This window comes from Megalobrama amblycephala, linkage group LG17 (genome assembly GCF_018812025.1).
Source record: "Megalobrama amblycephala isolate DHTTF-2021 linkage group LG17, ASM1881202v1, whole genome shotgun sequence".
In the NCBI taxonomy this organism is placed as follows: domain Eukaryota; kingdom Metazoa; phylum Chordata; class Actinopteri; order Cypriniformes; family Xenocyprididae; genus Megalobrama; species Megalobrama amblycephala.
This window is the reverse complement of record NC_063060.1, coordinates 21,930,554-21,952,614: the sequence shown is the minus strand read 5'-3', so window position 1 is coordinate 21,952,614 and position 22,061 is coordinate 21,930,554. Positions and strand designations below refer to the sequence as shown.

Here is a 22,061-nt window from a genome sequence, read left to right as displayed (position 1 = left end):
GGGGTGTCCAAACCTGCTCCTGGAGGGCCACTATCCAGCAGAGTTTAGCTCTAGCCCTAATTAAACACACCAGAACCAGCTAATCAAGGTCTTTAATATTTGTGAGTTATCAGCTTACTGGTGTGCATGTAAACGTGTATATGACAGAAAAAAATACAAATCAAAACTGTGCCCAAAAACACAAAAGGGCCCAAACTACAACCAACTAGGCAGGAAATAAAAACTGCTAATGGCAGGGCAAAACTATACCAGAAACTAAACAAAACCCAAGGAGAAGAAAAATCTAGCAAAAAGGAATCAACCAACAAGGCTGACCAAGAAATGAGCACTGAATTAAAACAAACCACCACAGGACAGTGCACAAAAAGGTAATATATAAAAAGTCTTATTAAAAAAAAAATTGTTGTCAGAATAAATAAGTTCTGTCATGAAACTCTAGATGGTGCAGGCTGATACGTCCTTAACTCAATTTGGTGGTGATCACATCATTATTTACATAGCACAGCTGATTGGTTGCTGTGTATTAGCAGCCAATGAGCTGTGGCTCAACATTCAAATATTGGTAGTATTTGCTGTTAGCAGTCTGCAGCATGCTTTCAGAAAGCATCTGAAATCAACATCTAAGATAAGTGAACACTCTTTAACTCCATATCTCTGTGCGTATTGCGTGGTTTGCCTATTCATTACTAAATGAGCAATCATAATCAGTTTAAACTAAGCGTCATGTTTAACAGTATGTGGAGTATGGGACTAAGCGTATAAGCTGCAGCGTTATGCAGTTGTGTTTATGCAGCAAGTGGTCTATGTGGTCTATTGCTGTGAGGATATGCTAAGCTAGGAAAGAAAGGTTAAAGTGAAAGCATTTGCACTTTCAACGGGGCTACCATGTTTAGCTGCATAACTGCATAATGACGTGATCATTTATTTCAATTTAGGACAATTCTTTTCATTAGATATGCTTAATGTGTGTGGTTGATTTCAGCAGTGCGCAGCGTCAGGATCATCAAGTATCTACAGTGATACTTCAAGGCCCGGTTTCACAGACAGGGCTTAGCCTAAGCCAGGATTAGGCCTTAGTTCAATTAGGATATTTATGTAGCTTTTATAAACGTACACTAGAAAATAACATTACTGGTGTGCATCTTGAAACAAAACAATGGCTTGCTTTCAGTTAAAACAGCTCAAACATGCATTTTAGTCTAGGACTAGCTTAAGCCTTGTCTGTGAAACCGGGGTCAAATGATTCAATTATAATATAATATTTGTTCAGGTGGTTACTGGGTTTCTCATTTCTATTAGCTTGCAATGTATATGTACTGATAATGAGAACACACAGTGCTCATTTCTAGAGCGAAGCCATTTGGCATGGTAACCAAGGCACACATAGTCACAGGCCACTAGAGCTAAGCCATTCAGCATGGTGTCCTATCTCGTCCTGTCTATGTTCATTCATATGTGCAGTTATATGCATATCTGCCTATGCAACAGCTTGTTTTCTCACTCAGCAGCATGCATATATTGGCTTGTACTTTTTCTTCCATTACCCTGTGCAACTGTGCAGGGTAAAAAGTTGCTTGACAAATGTATAACATAGTCTTCTTTTCAGCTGTTGCACAACTGTGCTCCAAACCCTGCCACAAAGATCACGGGGCCCTAAGCAGCACTCTCGCCCAAAGCCTCCGCCACAGAAAACAGATCTGAGGACTGTTCTTCTGGTGAAGAAGGCTTTGGGAAAGAGGTCCTGATGCCAGTAGTGCCCACATCGTAATCGAGTCCCATACCACCCCCAAGAACATAGTTCTCTGAGAAAGCATCTCTTTTTTGTCTTGAGTCTCAACCTCAGGCGTTTGATATGGCCAAGGACGACATCTCGATGCCGAACTGCCATCTCTTGAGACTGAGCCAGTATGAGCCAGTCATTAATATAATTCAACACACAGATGCCCTGGAGTATCAGCGGAGCCAGAGACTCAGGGACTGAACTCGGAGGCTTAATTTTGCTCCTCCACAGAGCCCTCAGGAAATTGATGTTTGTATCCCACTGTCCAGTGTGCTTTGGGACACATCAGTTTCCAGCAAATGCATACTGCAGTGTCTGCCTGAAAAGCTTGCGACCATGCAGTGCTCACATCCGCACATCGAAAGTCGATTTCGGTTATTTTCTGCTGGTCATTCGCTTCAGGATACCGAAGTCAAAGTAAACAAAACACCCGAAGTTGGCCTTGAGAGGCTGATGCCCATAGTAGATTTTCTCGAAGCATGGAAAGGTCTTCCAAACGTATCTCAGTGGGTCCTGCATACTGTAGAAAAAGGGTACAGACTGGTTTGTCACATTTCCATCCTTCCTTCACACAGGAAGTTCCTGAGGTTCGCTTTCGGGGGCAAAGCGTTCCAATATTGGGTTCTTCCATTTGGCCTAGCTCTCTCCTCTCACACATTTACCAAATGCATTGATGCAGCTCTGGCTCCGCTGAGACTCCAGGGCATCTCTGTGTTCTCTGTGCATCAAGATGTCATCCTTGGCCATATCAAATGCCTGGGGTTGAGACTCAAGACAAAAAAGAGACACCTTGTCAGAGAAATATGTTCTTGGGGGTGGTATGGGACTCGATTACGATGCGGGCACGACTGTCTCCTGCACGTATCGAGACCATCCTGGCCACAGTGTCTAGGATAAAGCTAGGCCAGGCCATTAATGTAAAGCATTTTCAGAGGCTACTCTGGCTCATGGCAGCTGCGTCAGTGTTATACCTTTTGGCCTCCTGCACATAAAACCCCTGCAGTGGTGGTTGAAATCCAAGGGGTTTTCTCCAAGGTGAAATCCATTCCATACGATCAGGGTTATGTGCAGATGCCTTCGCTTCCTGGCGATATGGAAAAAGCCTTGGTTTCTGTCCCAAGGCCCAGTGCTGGGAGGGCCGTGTCGCCGGAAAATCGTCTCGACAGATGCATCCCTCACGGGCTTGGGCGAGGTCATGGATGGCCAATTTTCAAGGGGTATATGGGGGGACCATCATCTTTCATGGCACATAAATATCCTGGAGATGCTGGCTGTATTCAGAGGTCTGTGGAGCTTCCCCCCAGACCTCAGGGGCCACCACGTTCTAATTCGTTCAGACAACACGTCGGTGGCAGCCTTTATAAATCATCATGGGGTCTGAGGTTGCGCCCTCTTTGCAGACTGGCGCACAAGATCCTCCTGTGGGCCCAAGGGAAACTGTTGTCTCTATGCAATGTATGTCCCCGATAACCAGAATTTGGGAGCAGACATCCTGTCGAGGCAGGTGCCTGGGGAATGGAGGCTCCAGAGATGGTGGAGGTTTGGCTCAGCGAAAGTGGATCTATTCACATCTCAAGAGACAACTCACTGTCCTCTATGGTTCTTTCTCATGCCTCCAGCTCCCCTGGGGCTGGACACCATGGTGCAGATGTGGCCGAGGCTACGTTTGTATGCATTTCCCCTAATCGCTCTGCTCCCAGGAGTTCTAGAGTGGGTCTGTCGGGACGGGGTCAGTCTCCTCTTGGTAGCTACGTTCTTGGTAGCTATGTTCTGGTTCTCAGACATCGTGTCACTTCTGGCAAGCCTTCCGTGGGAGATTCCCATCAGGAGGGACCTGCTTTCCCAGGCAGGGGGCACAATATATCACCCCAGTCCAGAGCTGTGGAAATGGTGGGTCTGGCTCCTGAGCGGGCCCAGTACATAGAGGCTGGTCTCTCAGCTGGAGTGGTCAAGACTATACTCAACTCTAGAGCTCCATCCACAAGGAACCTGTACAGCCAAAATGGATGCCTGGTAGCTTCAGTGCTGGAGTTCCTCCAGGATCTCTGCTGGTCTTACCCTGTCCACCCTTAAATGTGGCAGCATTTGCAGCTTTCCAAGCTATGTTAAGTGATGAACCTCTGGGGAGGCACCAGTTGGTTGTACAGTTCCTCCTTAGGGCATGGAGGATGAAGCCTGCAACTCGTACCAGAGTCTCAACCTGAGATCTGGCCGTGGTTCTCAAAGGGTTATCCCTGGACCCTTTCGAACTGCTTGAGTCAGTGTCTGAGAAAATTTTCACGCTGAAGATAGGTTTTCTGCTCGCCATTACATCCCTCGAGAGTTGGGGACCTTCAAGCTCTTTCTATTTTTCGTCCCTGCTTGGAATTTGCTACTAGGAGGGTGAAAGCTATCTTACACCCTAGATCTGGCTACGTGCCTAAGGTACCCTCTAATGTTGCTAGGTCTACCATTTTTCAGGCCTTCCATCCTCCACCACATGTGTCGGCAGAAGAAGAGAGACTTCATGGGAGTCGTCTCATCCTAAGTTTGCAGGGAGACTTCGGGGGTCTCCCTGCAAGAATTATCTGATGCGGCGTGCTGGGCTACTCCGCATACCTTCATGAGGTTTTATAATCTGCATTTTCATTATACACCAGGCACACAGGTCGTCTCATCCTAAACTGTGCCTGGACAGATTCACACTAGGACAGGCATCCAAAGTATGGTCAAGACGTCACAGCGCGAGAATCTCTTTATAGCTTCCGTGTACGCTGTCACATGCCATGTCCCTGAGTTGTTCTAGATTCACATGTGCTTCAGATGCTTGCATGCCAAAAGTCGCTCCCCAAAGTGTCATCAAGATGACACAGCATCTCGTTCCCTTCTCAGGGAACAAGGGTTGCAATCATAATCCGAGACGTTTTTACACATGGTTTTGAAACAATGGTAACCTACTAGAAATAATGTATTATCCATTTAGTAACCATGGTTTTAATAATATTGTACTAACCATATCTGTAGTATGATTTTGATTGCTATGGTTTTACTACAAATACCATGTTAAAACTATGGTTAAGTATATTTTGTAGGTTAGGGTAGGGGTTTGGTGGAGTTTCTGTTGAATTCCCAATACAATAACACACGCACACATAAATTACACAATAAAAATATTGCAGTGATGGCTCTATACTGAAATATTAGTATTAGAATTGGATACATACAGTCTACCACTATTTACACATGGTTTGGGGTAGACTACAAATAATACATCACTAAAATAATAGTGATTAATATTTTAGTCGCTGTCATCAGTTTCTGTATTTTACTTTGTGTTTCTCTATATCTGTGTGTGCAGCTGCAGTCCCTGCAGGAGGAGCAGCAGGAGTTGGAGCAAACAGTACAGCAGTATGATACGGAGCTGTGTGCTGCAGCTGAAGACCTTCTGCAGCTCCAGCGGGAAGTGGCATATGCCAAAGCGCATGCAGAAAGCCTGCATGTACAGATCTCTCCACTGCAGGACATATTTCAGGAGATTGTACAGGTCACAATTCAGTCACCATATTCTTATTCTTCTTGCATATTTTTGGTACCAGTTCAAATAGACACTTCACATAATTACTTTACTAAGTGAAATTATGCTTTAGTATACATTTTTATAAATTTAGAGGTTAGCTTTGCTACATCTCTTTTCTACGTCTAGGCTGTGGTGTGGACCAAATATAAACAGGAACACAGCATATAAGCACAGTCTTTAGGAGTAGGATGAGAAAACAATCCATAAAAACTTGCTCCCTATAGAAACTAAAATTAATAGAAGAAATGAGGGTCAAAAATACAATATTTTCCCTGACTCACCAAGACAAAAAAAAAGGTAAAAAAAAAAAAAAGCATTTAAAATTTAAAATGAACTATTTGAAAAAAGTATTAGCAAAGGAAATCAAGCAATATGTGACCCGATCTGGCGAAATGAGTCGGAAGTCGCAACGTTCTATTTTAAGATATGGGCCGATAATGTGGAAAAACAATGAAAAAAATCGATTTTTTTTTTTAAGCTAATTTCAAAGAACAGACTTTCAAAAATAATCTCCCAAAGTTTCGTAGTCCAGATAATTGAGTAAAGGTATTTAAATGGCTATTAAATTTGACATGGTTTTACTAAATTCGCTGGAAATGAACTTCTCAACTCCTCTCGTCACTTATGAGCATTTCCCGGTATCCCCTGAAACGTCATTATCTCTGCTCTAAAAATATGGTGTTACACGTTGTATAGAACCAATCAAAAAGCTTAGAAATGTAAACACACTGACCTAAACGCTGATTTTTAACAATGGGAAGCCCCGTTTCGACTGACAGGCACGCGATCAGTCCAGCCATCCTCCTGTCAGACTAGCGCGCCTTATAAAATAAAACTCCCATTTGCGTGTCTCTCTTTAAAAGCCAATAAAAATTGAATCCATATAGGTAGCACAAAAATTCTTTTTGCATACAAAACCAAAGACTTTAAACTTTCATATAAAGCCTCCAACATGCTTCTGTTGCGTTGTTTTCACCCTCTAATGAGTCTGAGAAATATGCGTTTACAACAAAAATAGCACAGCAGCTAACTGAATACAAGTATGTATTTCACGTGCTCATAACTTCATGAAAAATGCACAGATCATAAAAATCGCACATCAATGTTTAAAGCAGATTCTCAAGATTAAAATGAATCCAAAATCAATATAATATATTGCGTTGATCACAAGATATTACTCACGAAATGATTTAACATACTTGGCTAAAAACATGTCTCTCATCTCTCCGGGATGCAGTGTGTATCCAATGTTCCCGGAACCATCCATGTTCGTTTTCCAACGTGGAATAACACAAAATAGATATCATTTTAAAGCTTAGAATCTCATCTTTTTAATGCATCTAACCATTTTGAAAAACTCCTAACGAATGCTGAGAAGCTCCTCTAAACCGGAGTTTACCGCCCGTTGGCGCCACCTGGCTGCGGAAAAAATGAACAACAATTTTTCAAACTATTCTTTATAATATCACCACGAAATTTGAACCAGATGCAGCTCACATATAGGAGAGCATCACCAAAAAAGAATTTTTTAGCGATCTTATTGTGTTCCTGAGTTATTCCATGTCAAATAAAAAAAGAAAATTTATTTTTAAAAAATTATATATATTTTTTGTCTTTTATCAGCTGTTTGTCAGCAAGATAATGTCCAAATGTAATGTAATTTATATTTTCTTAAATTTTAAAATGTTTTCTATCAAATGATACCTATCTTTTGACTCTCCTTGCTAGAGTTTTGGAGTTATGAGTCTTTACTTTTGTGTGTGTCGCTCAGAAAAAAAAAAAAAAAAAAGAACTCTAAAAAAGCCTTCAGGTCTTAAAGGGTTAATTCAAATAAATACTTTCAAATAATTTGAGCTTCAGCCTGGTTTAATAGCATTTATATATATATAAATGTCTTTGGTCAAATTAAGCTGTAAAATAAATAGTTTATCCCTTTAAATGCAATGGATTTTGAAAGATATCAACAAAAAAACGGGCAAAAAACTTTAAAAGCGATTTTCTCAGGTTTTCAATTGGAAAAAGAGGGCAGACGACCCTAATTAAAATGGGTATATCCATTTAAAACCATTCAAGGTATGACTTTGACTAGGATATCATTTTAAAGCTTATTGTCTCATCTTTCCATTGATACCAAAATCTCAATTTTGAAATTTGGGTCACTGTGACTCATTTTGCTGATCAGGTCACATATTGAGAAGACACAGTAATATCTTTTCCTGCTATTTCTTGCTCAGAGCAATCACAGGCTGCGCCCACACTGATAAAGTCTAGTGAAGAGAGGTTTGAACTCTACTGAATCAACAATGAACTGATTTCATCTGAATAATGACTGTTTACTATGTTCTTTTAAGAGCTGCTTTACAACAGAATTGAATTGTTTGCATCATTAAATCACCATTTTCCTTTTCATCACTGCAAAGCTGCTTTGAAACAATCTGTATTATATAAAGCGCCATATAAATAATGGTGACTTGAGAGAAAACAGTTGGTCAAAACAGCTAAATACTTTATGTAAATGTATATCCATACTGCCCTAATTAAAAAAAAATCTCTGAATGGCAAATAATTGCATATAGTGTTGTCAAAATACCAACATTTCAGTAGTTCATACCAAAATGTTAAATTTCATGATTTGTGATGCCAGTGTTTAGTATGTGTCACAGTTGAGTCAACAAATGAAGAGGAGAGGGATCTACAGCAGTACTTTTATTAATACACAAAACAATGAAGATAATTACGGCTTGACATTAACACCCCCCAACCTGCCACATATATGCGAGTGGATTTCAGCAGCCACTTTGGCGGGTTGAATTAATATACATTTTTCAATTGTAGTCTTTTTAAAAGGCATCTGAAATACTAAACTAAGTGCAAGGATGTGTTGTCAAAAATATTGATTTTTCGATACATACATATTTGAAACGCTTCCAATACTCATTTTCAGCACAATAGATATACAATACCAGCTGCGCTTTCTCGCTCTCATCTCTCCGACAGTGAGTTGGCACACAAACCTGCCTCCCCTCACTCACTTGTTGAATTTGCTCCCGATTAATATTGTTGGTGTTACAGGGCTCACACCCAAAGTGCACAAACATGAAGCCACCTCTCAGTACTAAATTGAGTACTTTTTCGCTGCTTAAACAGTCAGATACACACAAAATAATGTCAAAATGCCAGTCTTGGCAAATATTCACATACTGTAAACACAGTCAGTTGTTTTAAGTAAACATAAACAGTTGAGAAAAAAGCTTGTGTAACAGTATAATGGATCTGTGCATCAGGTCTTACAGTGACAGCAGCCTAATATACCTGCTACCAAATTATGAGATAACACAAAAAAATGTCAGTTTTCCCCATGGTATTGATGTCAAAATTGTGGCCAGTGAAAATGCTGAGTGGCTAGTAAATTTTTCTCTTTTTCACCTGTTGGAAACAGGAAATGGCATGCTTTACACTGTAATTCACTCCCAGACACACATTTAAATATGCCATGAAGTACCAAACATGTTCAAAACATGTCATGCAACGCTTGGCTAAGTGCTAATGTATGCGATTAACGCCATGAAACAGGAAGTTGTTGTAACTCAGGCATACATCAAAATGACTTAGCCATATTTCTCCTATATTTACATGCTTAAATGCATGTCGCCCACTGTTCACTGTTTTCCTAAGGCCAATGGGTGGTGGCCCGGGGTGCGAGGGCCCTTTCATCGCTGCTTGCAGCTTTAGTTTTAAATTGTAATTTTGGCAGCTCCTGAAATATGGTCTTATCATTGATATTACCAGAGCACTGAGCAGTTTAAATACAAAACTTGGCTCATACAAGGACGCAGTTATTGTATGGACAGAGCAAGAACAATGCAAGTGTCTAAAATGTATGCAGTTTAGTTTAATGGTAAAGCTTGCCCTCTTTTACAATACATTTAAACTAAATGTACAAAGCAAACTTTGTACGAAGCTGAAATAACCTCAACATTTGCAACAACAGTGAAATAAGATCACATGATTTATCTGTCAATCAGATGCACGTAAAAGTGTAGTTCGTCACTATAGTAACAGTGGGCTCCCAGAGCATTTTAGGTATAATGAAAAAAGAGCATTTTATTTAACGTTAACCTGTATCCCACTTTATTTTTTTCCTGGCACTTTTCTATTCATACTGTTTTAATCCCTAATTTCTTTGATCGGACCTCTCACTTACCCTTCTTTGCTTTTGCCCTTCTTAAAAACACATTCAAATGATTTTACGTGGACTTCATGTAACCAGTTACTTTGGTTATATTCTTATTTACTTAGATGTAATTGGGGATGTGCCTGAGGCATGGATAATGACTTCAAAACAAATGACATTCTACCGAATGTAGGAAAAATATTCTTTAGACACAGTCAGTACTTGTGTTTGCTGGAATCACAGACAAGTGAGGGGATCATAGTATTATACATAAACCTCTAAAATCTCTCTATACACAATAAAGAGTGTGTAAAGCAAAGGAGTGTAAACTCTATAAATGAATTGAGTGCAAATTTATAGCTGCGTTGCTGTCTCCATGCATCTCTCAGAAATCAGATCTTGCCAAGAGTAAAATCAACTAAGACATTGAATCATGAACATTTTCTATATTTGATGTCTATTTAAATGTTTTAAACCTTATACGATATGATACATGTTATGTTTCTCTGTCTCACTCTCTCCAAGAGCCGACATTTATGTATCTTTTATAATTTGTTCTGAGGCCGTATTCACAAAACATTTTAAGGCTAAAAGTAGCTCCTAACTTTCCGATTTAGGAAAAACTCTTAAAAATAATGGGCGTGTCAGTCCTAAATTTTGGAAATTTCCTACATTTTTGCTCTAAGAGTATTTCACAAAGCATTTTAGCTCTAAAACTAGCTCTTAAATCTGTGAAAAGGATTTATTTATTTATTTTTATTTTTAATTTACTCTTTTTTTTTTCTTCTTTTTTTTTTTTTGAATAGGTTAAAAAGAAGCTGGCTGAGCTGGTTGCTGGCCTCATAACAGGTGAAAGTGCAATGACTGAGATGACAGAAGATGCTCATTGTGCAGTTTTGGACCAGGAGTTGGTTGGAAAAGTGGATGTTGTAGAAAGTGAGTGTGATCATGTCTACCGTGAGAAGATCATGTCTAAACTGGAAGCAGAAGAAGTGGATTATGTTGAGCAAGAGAGCACTGCAGAGGAGCTTGATAAAATGCAGTATTCAATGGAGAACTTGGTATGTCCAGTAGCATTTCATTTGAATATGTAATGTGCTCCTAGTTATTTAGAAGTTTGTTAAACTCATGATCTGTTATTGATCACAGAAGAGCAGTGGCTCATCGTCTTTCACTGAGATCACATTGACAGAGGTCAAAGAGGAGGATGTTATGTTCAGATCAACCACTCCACAGGTAGGACACGCATACACTGTGTTACTGAGCTTGTGGGATGTGTTTAGTAATTTTTACTTTTTGCAATTTATTTTCATCTTGTTCATATTCAGATATGTTGATTGCCTTAAAAGTGCATTGCTTGTTTAATTGTTGCAGTCCGCATTCACACAATGTAAGTCATTTTTATTTCTATAGCACCTTTCTAGAGCAAACATCACAAAGTGCTTTACATCAAACATAAAAAAAGAAAACAAAAAAAGAGTGACAGACATTAAAAACAAATAATCAGATAAAAAACAATTTAGATAAAAGCAAGTTTAAACAAATGGGTTTTTAGCTGCTTTTTAAAATTGTCCACTTAATCCACTGATCTTAGATCCAAAGGGAGAGCATTCCACAATTTGGGCACAACAACCTCAAAGGTACAGTCACCTTTAGTCTTTGGACTCTAGAGTGAGGGATGGCTAACAAGACCTGTTCAGAGGATCTCAGATTCCAGCTGGAATTCTAAGGTTCAAGAAAGAGCAATATATTCATAAGTCTTTCTTAGCTTGTATAAAAGGGCATCTGTGAAATACATCATCCTCTTTCTGGATGAATCATTCTCTTTCAGGATGACATATTTCACAGGTGCCCTGCCGCCTGCCATTGTCAAGTTCATTGTCGTGTTTAGACTCATGCTTCAGACACTGGTAATGCTGGAGGCATTCCCCATAGCACACCTAGGAGACGCAGCACAAGTTCTCTTTCGAATGGGAATTTTTCTTTTTTTGCCTTCTGTCTCCAGGCAAAACAAGCTAAGAAACGTTTATGAATATATTGGTTTTCAGAATGAAAAACTGATGATTTGCCCTGATGATCTGACGAGTTGATCACTGATACACAAATGCATTTATGTGCCCCTGGACCACAAAACCAGTCATAAGTCGCACGGATGTATTTGTAGCAATAGCCAACAATACATTGTATGGGTCAAAATGATTGATTTTTTTTTTATGCCAAAAATCTTTAGGATATTAAGTAAAGATTTAGCCCTACAGAATCTTGCCAATTCATTGGCGGATGGAGCTAAAGCACCACACATAAGGAGCTGCATCATAGCATTCTTATGAGCTTGTACTTGATGCCATCACCATTAAATCAGTGTGCACTAAAAGGCTATATGTATGAGAAACTTAGTGGAGCCAAACCAGGTTATAAAACCTAACAAAAGTATTCAGAGAGAAGCAACCAGCCACCATAGAAATGTGCCCATAAAGTCAATACACTCCTAGCAGAGTGGGCCCGAATAACCAAATAGCCAAAGGTAACCTATGTGCCCTGTAAGCTTCAGATTTCACATCTAACATCCGATTCCAATTGATTTCATTAACTGCTTCAACTGGTTACTCGTGCTCAAAAGAACAATTAATTAAAGAATCACCATGGGCCATGATCACATTACCTACTGATGGTTTAAATAGGACATCACCGGTGTGTTGTCCGTCCATATCAGGACGTGTTGGCCCTGAATCTCTGGAAGGAGGAAACGCATTACTGAGTGCCAAACGCATTGCTCCAATTTTGTGTGTAACTCTGACCGGACACTGAGGGCACAATAAAGGCAAGCTCAACACTTGCTGGGATCACTTCTACAGCTGAAAGGGTCTTGCATGCAGCCTGTAACTATAAGCCCCAACATTCTTGTTCTGGCTAGAAGAAAATGCCCAAAAATGCTCCAGACACTGCAACAATGATTAGAAATGTACAGAAATTCATTATGTTAATGTTTATTATACCATTATGGCATACAGTCCATACTGAGCATGCACCTTAGAGTTCAATTGAGCCCCTTAGTGGTAACTAAAATTTACCTTGACACACAGGAAATAAGTCTGTTGCTGTGGCATAAAGACATTCTTGTCCGAGTTCATTTTTCCCAGCTCTTCCCCAATGCAACCCTGCTTGAGTACAATATCCTGATGCTGTGCTGCCAAAACCAGCCAGTCATCGAGATAATTCAGTATGCAGATACCTTGAAGCCTCAAAGGCATCCATGCACTTCGTAAATGTGCGAGGAGCTAGAGACAGTTTAAACAGGAAGACGTAGAACTGATGTGCTTTGCCCCAAAAAAGCGAAGTGGAGAAAATGCCTGCTTTTCAGCATAATCTGTCTATGAAAGTAACTGTCCGTCAGACCTATAGTCACAAACTATAGATGGGATAAAATCTGGGCGTGAATTGTACAGGTGTGCAGCACGAATCTGGTAAGGCAGAAAAACAGGGATCTTAATATCTACATGCCAGCTCCTCGATTCTTCAGCTTCAGAGGCGGGCCACCAAACCACTTAGGGGCAGAATTCACACTAAAACTAAACTTTGAAAAAATATGTTGTTATTAAATCAATTGTAAAACTGAACCAAATATATATATATTTGGGTTCTGGACATTTAAAAGCTTATGGTTTCTCTCTTCAAACAGTCTGACTCTTCTGATATGGAGAAGGAAGACTTTGAGATTATTCAACCCAGTCAGACAACAAACAGACAGTTTGACTTCTTCCACCCAAACCCCTTCACTGACGGTGAGTGATTGTTATGGCATGATTGTGTTTGGATTGTACATTTACATGTGTCTCAAAACTTATTTATCCAATAATTTCCAGGTGATGTATTTGGAGAAGACCATTTTCCAAAAGTTGATGTGACAGGTTGGTGACTTTCTGTTTAAAACCTTACCCAATTTTTCCTGTGATGATGCATACACGTTTTTGAAAGTTTTGCGTAAGTTTTTTTTTAGAACTGCACAATAACTAAAATGTATTAGTGTAAGGGATTTTTTTTTAAAGCTATTTAAGTAGTTAATATAGTTACATTGTAGTTACTTAACTACAGTCATTTTTTCACCGTTAAGAACTAACATCGTTAAGATTAACACTGTTTTTGTGGGGTAGCCCCACATTGCAGTTCCAAAGGTAAACAGTATGTGTAATGATTCTTACATTTATGGCACAAAATGTTTATTCAAAACAAACTGGATACAGACAGGAATTAGGGGTGGGCAATCTGACTTTTTTTTATCGTGATCAATCTTGAAGATGTCCACAATGTACTTTTTAAGTGAACCGTAGAGATTGTGATCATTTATGTCCTCATAATAATGTTAAAATTCAGCAATGACTGTCTACTAGATGGCTGTGCTGACTGGCATGTGTCTCTATCATGTGTTAATGTCTCTAACATTAATGTTAAAGGTCCCCTGTAGTCAATAACTTTATCCCTTAAAACTCATCTTTGATCACCAAAATGACATATTTAAACATTTTTTTCCTGTGAAAAAAAAATTCTTCATGACATAAAAATAGTTTGAATGTAACTTGCTTCATTTAGTATATGTGACCAGTCAGGGAACGTAGGGACACATGTCGGTTCTGGGGCATTTTGAGTTATTCACAGATTCTGAAAGTATAGTCTCCAAGCTCTCCAACGATGTGTAACACATGGAAATCTGATAATATTTGGAGAAGTTGTGGCCATAGGCACTCAAAAAAGCTTTAAGCCCAGAAAATGACCTCTAACGATTTTGCACTTCTCGCCTGTTCTCACCTGCTGGGAGTGACAAAAGGGCTCATTTACATCTCATTTAGATAAGCCATACCCCCTGTAAAGCTGCATGGTTGCAAAGCAACGACAGACGCAACGGGAAAAATACTATTAATAATAAAGGATAATGTGCATTGTAAATGTCAGTAATTTATCTTTTTTGACATTAGGACTTTTTGAACAGGATTCTGTGACAACCGTGATCATTTTGGTCACTATAGTCCTGGTTTAGACCTCAGTTAGTGGTTAGACCTGGTTTGAGTCAAAGAATTAAAAAAAAATCCTGTACATTAAACTCTTCAATAAATACTTTTACTTTTGACCTATAACGCACATTTTACGGCTACGGATACTTTATACTTTTACTTACGTGGGAATTTAATCTGATACATTTACTATTACATTAGTAAATCCTTGTTAAGAATATTAAGTAGTAAGTGGCTAAAATTATTAGCGTCACATTCAATTCAAGAATAGTAAGGTTTACATGAGCTAAGTCATTCACACCAGTCAATTCAAGCAGTTGAAGCATTATTCAAATTAATATCAGATGCTAACATTACCATCTAAAAAGCCCATTATAGTAATGGGAGTTTTTGGCAAGTGATACGATGCTAACGATTACAAATAAAACGACAGTCCTGAGCTAGCTAATAACAAAAGACACATGATATAACATGTCGCCTACGTGTTCTTAGAATGAACACAAAATGACAAACTTTGATGTTTATGGAAACTCACCCCATAAGAAACAGAAAAGATCTTGTTGCCTCCAATGAAATAAGTTGTTCGGGCACACTTTCTCTTTGTCGGGGTCTTCTTTGTGAATGTAACCATCTCCTAAGTTTGCACTATGCGTCTGTTTGCCTCTAAATGTCCAATAATTTGCATGTCCTGCCACTCTTTTTTCCGCAGCTAAAGAATCCAGCCGTATGTTGTACTTCAAAACATTTTCGGTGTAACGGCCACGGATCAGCTCATCTGCGATATTCTTTGCGGTCCATCTTCATTAAATTTTGATATCAGCTAGAGCCGGCCAGAGCGCTGCATAAATAAGTAGCCACGCTTCCCTTGGAGGGCGGCGGCAATAACAAAAGAAACAAAAGCTGGCCTATCCAGTATGAATACACACAGACAATGACACGCCCCTACTGTGAGATAGAATCCCAGAAAAACAAGCCGATTTCAACCTCAAAATGTACGCTTTAAAATATACCAATACTGCTATGTAAAACACGGAGATGCTTCTTCGTGATCTCAACTAACAGATTCTGCAAAAAAATGAAAATCACCAATTTTGAAAAAAAAAAACCGCTTCTTTCTCAGTTTGCTCAAAAGTTGTGCTGCCGACTTGTGTCCCTGGTTTCCGTGACGGGTCACATATGCAGATCTATGAATGAGCTAATTAGCCCCACCTCCACCCACTCGCACAAGCTCAGAGATCCACTCGGTCAACTTACTGAGGTAAACGCTGTACAGTGGTATCGTTGATCTGTTTGATTTTTTATTATAAGAATGTGATATGAAATTCTGGGAAGATCGCCCACCCCTAACAGGAATATAAGAGCCCAAATGAGTAAGAATGAGACATTGACACAGCAAATATGCAAATAAAAATGTTAACCCAGGGGTTTACAATTGTACCGTGCATAACTTTGAAACAGTGTGAAACCTGAATTCCCAGGATTAATTGCTAACCCAGAGAAAAGACTGAAGTGTATGAAACATGAAAAAGGATAACCCAGGATTCCGTTAACTCATCAGTTTTAGAAATACCCAATGTTAACAATTTTATTCTGCATAGGCATATCTACATGAGAGCAAGTTTGATTATCATCTTTGTTTGGTTAGATGTATAACTGTATGTGCAATACAATTCAACATAGAAATCACAAAAACATTTTGAAAAATGTGGTGTGTTACTGGAAAAGTTACACTCCTTTGTGTAATTACAAAGAATAAGAGAGAGTCAATCCATTCTAAGACAGTTACTAATATGGTGCTGTTTTTCTCAGAGCAATTACCAAGGGACCCGTTTAAAGGCACAGACCCTTTTGCCTCTGACTCTCTCCTGGTTAACATGTCAGAGGAAAAGCATTGTCAGGATGACTTCATCACTGCAGAGAACAGTCTTCCAGAAACTGTACACTACCCTCTTCAGTCTGCTGGAAAAGACTATGGTACCTTTAATACTCCCATCAATATGCCACTTGGTGCTAATTTCAAACAGTTCACTGAAAAAGTTGATTGTTGTGTGTCCATGTCCACTGAAAGTAGGAGTCTCGAATCTTGCAGTGACACTAGTTCTGGTGTACAAATAAATGTCACACAAGACCAAAATCATGATGCTGTGACACCAGATCTATCAAAAGAAGCTCAGTTCATGGAAGAGTGTGTCCATGAATCTGGCTCTAGTCACAGTTCTACAGTGTTTAATTCTTTTGATGCCGATTCCAGTATATTTGCTGAAGCTGAAGAGGAGGAGGAGAGGGTTGAAGTTCAAGATGGATCCAGTTTTATTAAAAGAGCTAACTCACTGTGTGGTCTACAGAGAATCATTGCAGGGTCTTATACTGGGTTTCCTCTAAGTCCGTGTGACCCTGAGCCTCTCCCAGGCATAAGTGATATTAATAAGATTTTTGAACATCATATTATCACTTCTGAACAAAATGCTGTAAATGACAAAGATTTTTGCCATTCTGAACTTGAAAATACTGAGCGTTTCTCCACCGATCATAGGCTTAATAGTCCAGGTCCTCTGTGTGAACAGTTGCATGATAGTAATGATATAAATAGTAATGCCTCAACTTTTCCTTCCATTGGTGCTTCTCAGCCCTCTGCTTTAGATGTAAATGACTACAAATACGGAGATATGTTCTTTTTCACTGTGAGATTGGATCCTGGTAGCCCTGAACTACATAATCATAGTCCAGTTTGTCCTGAGCCCAATGAAATAAAGAAAGATGAGTCCCATGACCAACTGCCTTGGAAGGATACTGCATTGAGCCCTGAATTCAATGATACAGATGAATTTGAATATTCCATTCCAAAGCCTGAAGACATAGAACAACACAGCCAGATTACTAACAACCAGAACAATCTTGAGAAAGTGGAGCAGGAGATCTCGACAAACAGTGACCCGTCTAAATGTAATGAAATATTAGGGTCTGATTCTGAGAGGGCGGATTTAGATATTCCATGTCTTACATTTGAGGATTCAAGTGCTTGCCAAAGCCTGCATAATTCAGAGTGGAATGACCAATTGAAGGCAAATCCCACTGCAGCTGAACATGTTCCTGAATTATCACTCCTGGATACAGAAAGTAGTACACCAAATTCTACAGTTCAAGACCTTTTGTGTCTCCTCAGTAAGACAGATGCATCAGCTACTGACCAGGTTTATGTGAGCTGTGAGCAACTCAGCCTTGAATCCAGTAGTTCACAGCAGCACAAACCATCTTGCTCTGAAACCTTGGCCATGAGTAAATTTGAACTCCAGTATTTTGACCCATTCAGTCCTATACCTGCTGAGCCAGTCGAATGTGTATCTGAATTAGAAGAAATGAACACTGTTGTTCATGAAGCTCCAAGACTAGATTCTGGTTATCATGAAGTTGATACTCCTACCCCTTTTAGTCCAGAACCTACTTACAAAAGCAAATGTAGCATTGACCTTCAAGGCCATGGTTTGGAAACCAGTAAGCAGAGTGACTCTGAAATCCATGTCCCTGATCCATTCAGTCCTGAATCAGTTGATACAGGGATATTTGACTCAGAAACAGAAAACTGTGAGTCTGGTAATATGATTACTAAGTGTCACTTCTTCAGTCCTCAACAAGTTTACACAGATTTAAATAATCCAGAAGACAAGCAGATATCTTTCATCAATACTGTGTCCTGTGATATGCTAAGTGATCATCTCGGTGGATCCGAACTTGATGATTGTTACCCCTTTGGTTCTTGTCCATCTAATGAAGAGAGCTATGCTTATAGTAGTGAGGAAAATTTAATCACTGGACCCATCCTAGATGGAGCTGATGTTTCTGGAGAATCCAAACCTAGCTCCATGGTGTCAAATGCTAGTAATTCTAATCAAGTAATCCATAGCGATTCTGTGTGGAATACCTCTGAAGTGAGCCCTCCCAACCCTGAAGTGTTTGACCCAATGAAAAACAACATTTTTGATTTCAATACAACTGATTTCGGCTCATTTGTGCCCAACCAAGATGCTGAAGAGGCTACACATTGTGATGGAAAAGTTATTAAAAAGGCTGACCTTGCTGAAATTGACTATTTCTGTTCTGAGCTCAGTAAAATGGTATCCTCAAGTTCATCTGATTCTGTACAACAAAGTGTTGCTGAGATGTTATTTGGTTCGGATCCGAACACCTCAAGCTTTTACCCCTGGGATTTTGAAAAGCAGCAACACAGTTGTTAATTTTCACTCACCATGTGCTTTAATCAATCTAATTAAATCACAGTTGCATTTACATCTGACTTTATCATTGTTATATCCAGTCAGCCCATTAAAAAACAAAACAAAACATGAATTGTCTAATTGTAAGCATTTGTAAATGTGAAAATATCTAAACTTGGACTGCAAATTTTCAGTCAACTTCATGTGTCTCACTTTGTAGTTACATTTCTAATTATGTAGTGTTTTCATTCTATTATTTATTTGTTTATTTATTTTCAAATGACAATTATAACCAAATACTAACTGCTGATATGTAGCATAATAAATATGTAATATTTTAAACCTCCTCTGCTGGACTTTGGAGCTATGTCCATTCAACATGAATTTCCCATGGCATGCTTTAATCAATAAATAAATGTATAAAAAAAAAAAAAAAAATCATCATTCACTCATATTTTAATAATGTTAGTTAAGAATATTCTCAGTTAATGCACAACACTGTCTACTCAGCATTTGGAAGAAATAGTATAACAATGTAGTGCAAATCTAATGTATCTTGTATGTGTAAATAACATTTATCATTAAAATAAATTAATAAATGGACAGATGTGGAACAAAAGTTCCTTTCGAGGGAACTTCGACGCTGCATCATTTCGTTGACGCATGTATGGGAACGTCTTCAGCGTGAACTGGTGTTTGAATCACATGTACGTATGTGCCAATCCCATTGTGCACAAACAGTCAAGTGATGCTACATAGTACATGACGTGTTTATAAAATGCTGCATGAACACGGTGTAACCAGCTTCTTTGTCTTCAGAGGCATCTTGTCCGTGATCGTTTTTGCCACTAAAAAGCGGAACCAAAGCAGAACCTCCCCTTCTTTCCCGACCCCCATAATATGATCATAATACAAAAGCCCCATATTCCGCCCATGATCAAAACCCTGCAACATCAGATTACGCAGCTATGGTGTGGTTGGATAAGCACGGGTATAAGTCAATGCCACGGGTTGAGGAGACGCTCGCGGCTATCTCTCTCTCGCTTCAGAGATCATCTCTAAAGAAGCTGGCCTTGCCTTCCAGGGCATGTCATATTACATTGGCCTTTGTTGGCAATGTAAACCTATGAAGCAGCAGGTCAGGCTGGTTTTTCCCTGCACACTAGGGATGTGCCTGAAGCCGAATACCTTATTCGGAAGGACATGGATAATGGCTTCAAAACGAATAACACAATTTTTTTGGATAACAGGCGAGCCAGGGGATAGCATAGCACAATACATAAATCTCTAAAATCGCTACGCAATAATGAGTGTAAACTATATGAATGAAATGATTGAAAATCAAATAGCCACATTGTGCGTCTGTGCACCTGTCAAAAATCAGAGTTTGCAAAGAGTTATATCAGCTAAAATACTAGGCATCGTACACATTTGCTACTGTTTGATGTGTCTGTTGAAATGTTTTAAACCTTGTATGATATAATAAATGAATCCGTGTAAACTTTACGAATGAAATAAGGACAGGTTGATCGCAAATCAAATTGCAGTGTTGCTGTTGCTTCTCTCAGAAATCAGAGCTTTAATGTGAGTAGGAGTTATACTACTTGATATGTTTATTTTAGGGGTGTAACGGTACACGTATTCGTACCGAACCGTTTCGGTACAGGGCTTTCGGTTCGGTGCACGTGTGTACCGAAGCATTACATTACAACATTGTAGCCTAACCACCGTTAACCACCAATGATCGCAATAAGTCCTGCGTTTTGTTAGCTTTCGATAAGAAACAAAGTATCATTGTTCAAATTCTGTCCACAAAATCATGAAATTTAAACAGAAAATGGCATTTTGACACGCTTTGATGCGGCGTGACAGATCACTGAATAGGCGCCTCAGTTCAACCGGCAGCGCGAGCATGGAGCGCAAGTGAACGCGATAATCTAATACTAGTTACAGAATAAACATGAAAAAAGGTATGTTGAAAGATACAGTACAACTTACTGAAACGGTCATATCTTGTGTAATTGCTCAATCAGAAATGAACTCTTTCGCTTAATATATGCACTGTATTAGCCTATATAATGATTAGAATTTACTTAACCTTTTAGTGATGTCCTGATTAGGCTATTTAATGTAGGGGAGAGTGGGGTGATTTGTGCCGGGGGGGAAGTAGTTCCACCCATTGTTTCTGGAAAACCATAGAAGAAATTGGTCATGTGACCACATAATTTTGAAAAGCCACCCATTTTACTCATCCTTCAAAGAAGAGAGACACATGGGATGAGAGGAAAGCACATTTTAGCTCAAAAAACTGTTTTTTCCCTTTCAAAGTAAAATTTCTATGATCAAGGTTTTTTGATGGTGGTGTCTGAACAATTATAGACAAGTTTGAAAACATTTCACACAGGTTTTAGTGCTTTAGCAGGCTACACAATGAGTCTATACAGTTAGCAGTATGTTAGCTCTTAACTGCTGGATCACGCTAGTTTTTCAAACTTGTGGGTCCGGGGTGATTTGTGCTAAAGGGCCTGGGTTAATTTATGATTATTTTAAACATATTATTAATTTGTAATTGTACTCTTACATTTTAGCAGTTAACTATATGACATTCTTGATTTTAGACCATGTAGCAAACAGGTATTTTCTAGCCTGGATGCCAGCCGAACTTAGCCCCGCCCACAACATTTTGAGGTCGGGGAGTTCGGTCTGGACCAGTGTTGCCATGTCCGCTTATTATAAGCGACTTTGGGCTTGTTTTTCTGTAAAGTCGCTTACAAATATTGGTAGTCGCGGGTCGCGTTTTTTTGGGCTTGTTTCTAAAGTGTAGTTGCTTATTTTGGGCTTGATCCCAGCTCCATAATAAGTTGTCAAGCAGATATTTTCTATATGTTATTTAAATGTAGGAGTTTGTCTAACCTGTTCTCTCTGTCCTCCCCTTTCCCCATACACACAGGAGAGTTTTTCCCCACCCACATCCTGCTTCTAATTGGCCCTTCATAAAGACCCGCCCCCCTTAGTTACTGTTGCTTTGTCCGACAAGTCGTGGCACTGTCACGTCACACACAGTGAAAAATACATCGTGGAGCAAAGAGGATACTGGCAACACGTCGACAGACAAGACAGAGCAGGTTACTTACGATATTAAACAAAGTCCCAGCTTTCAAAATGTGTAGTTATTAAAGAAATTCAAACAATAAAATCCATTATGTGGCTCTTTAATGTGTCGTGACCATGGTCGTGACGGATTGCTAGCGCCTCAGCTCAAGAGGCTCGTAAACCGATCATCTCTTCCTACTAGTCCATTTATAGCATCAAATAAACATGAATGAACATGAGA

The 22,061-nt window shown here is 39.3% G+C and overlaps 1 protein-coding gene across 1 annotated transcript in view; it reads left to right on the top strand.

Annotated features, from left to right (window-relative positions):
- Positions 1-18,860, top strand: part of si:ch73-140j24.4 — a 30,712-nt gene extending 11,852 nt beyond the window's left edge. The window contains exons 4-9 of the mRNA XM_048164447.1: positions 5,118-5,303; positions 10,317-10,571; positions 10,660-10,746; positions 13,190-13,292; positions 13,374-13,418; positions 16,326-18,860. Coding sequence (XP_048020404.1) covers positions 5,118-5,303; positions 10,317-10,571; positions 10,660-10,746; positions 13,190-13,292; positions 13,374-13,418; positions 16,326-18,748 — 3,099 coding nt within the window. The 3' untranslated portion in view covers positions 18,749-18,860. The remainder of the gene's footprint in view (positions 1-5,117; positions 5,304-10,316; positions 10,572-10,659; positions 10,747-13,189; positions 13,293-13,373; positions 13,419-16,325) is intronic.
- Positions 18,861-22,061: the final 3,201 nt, after the last annotated feature.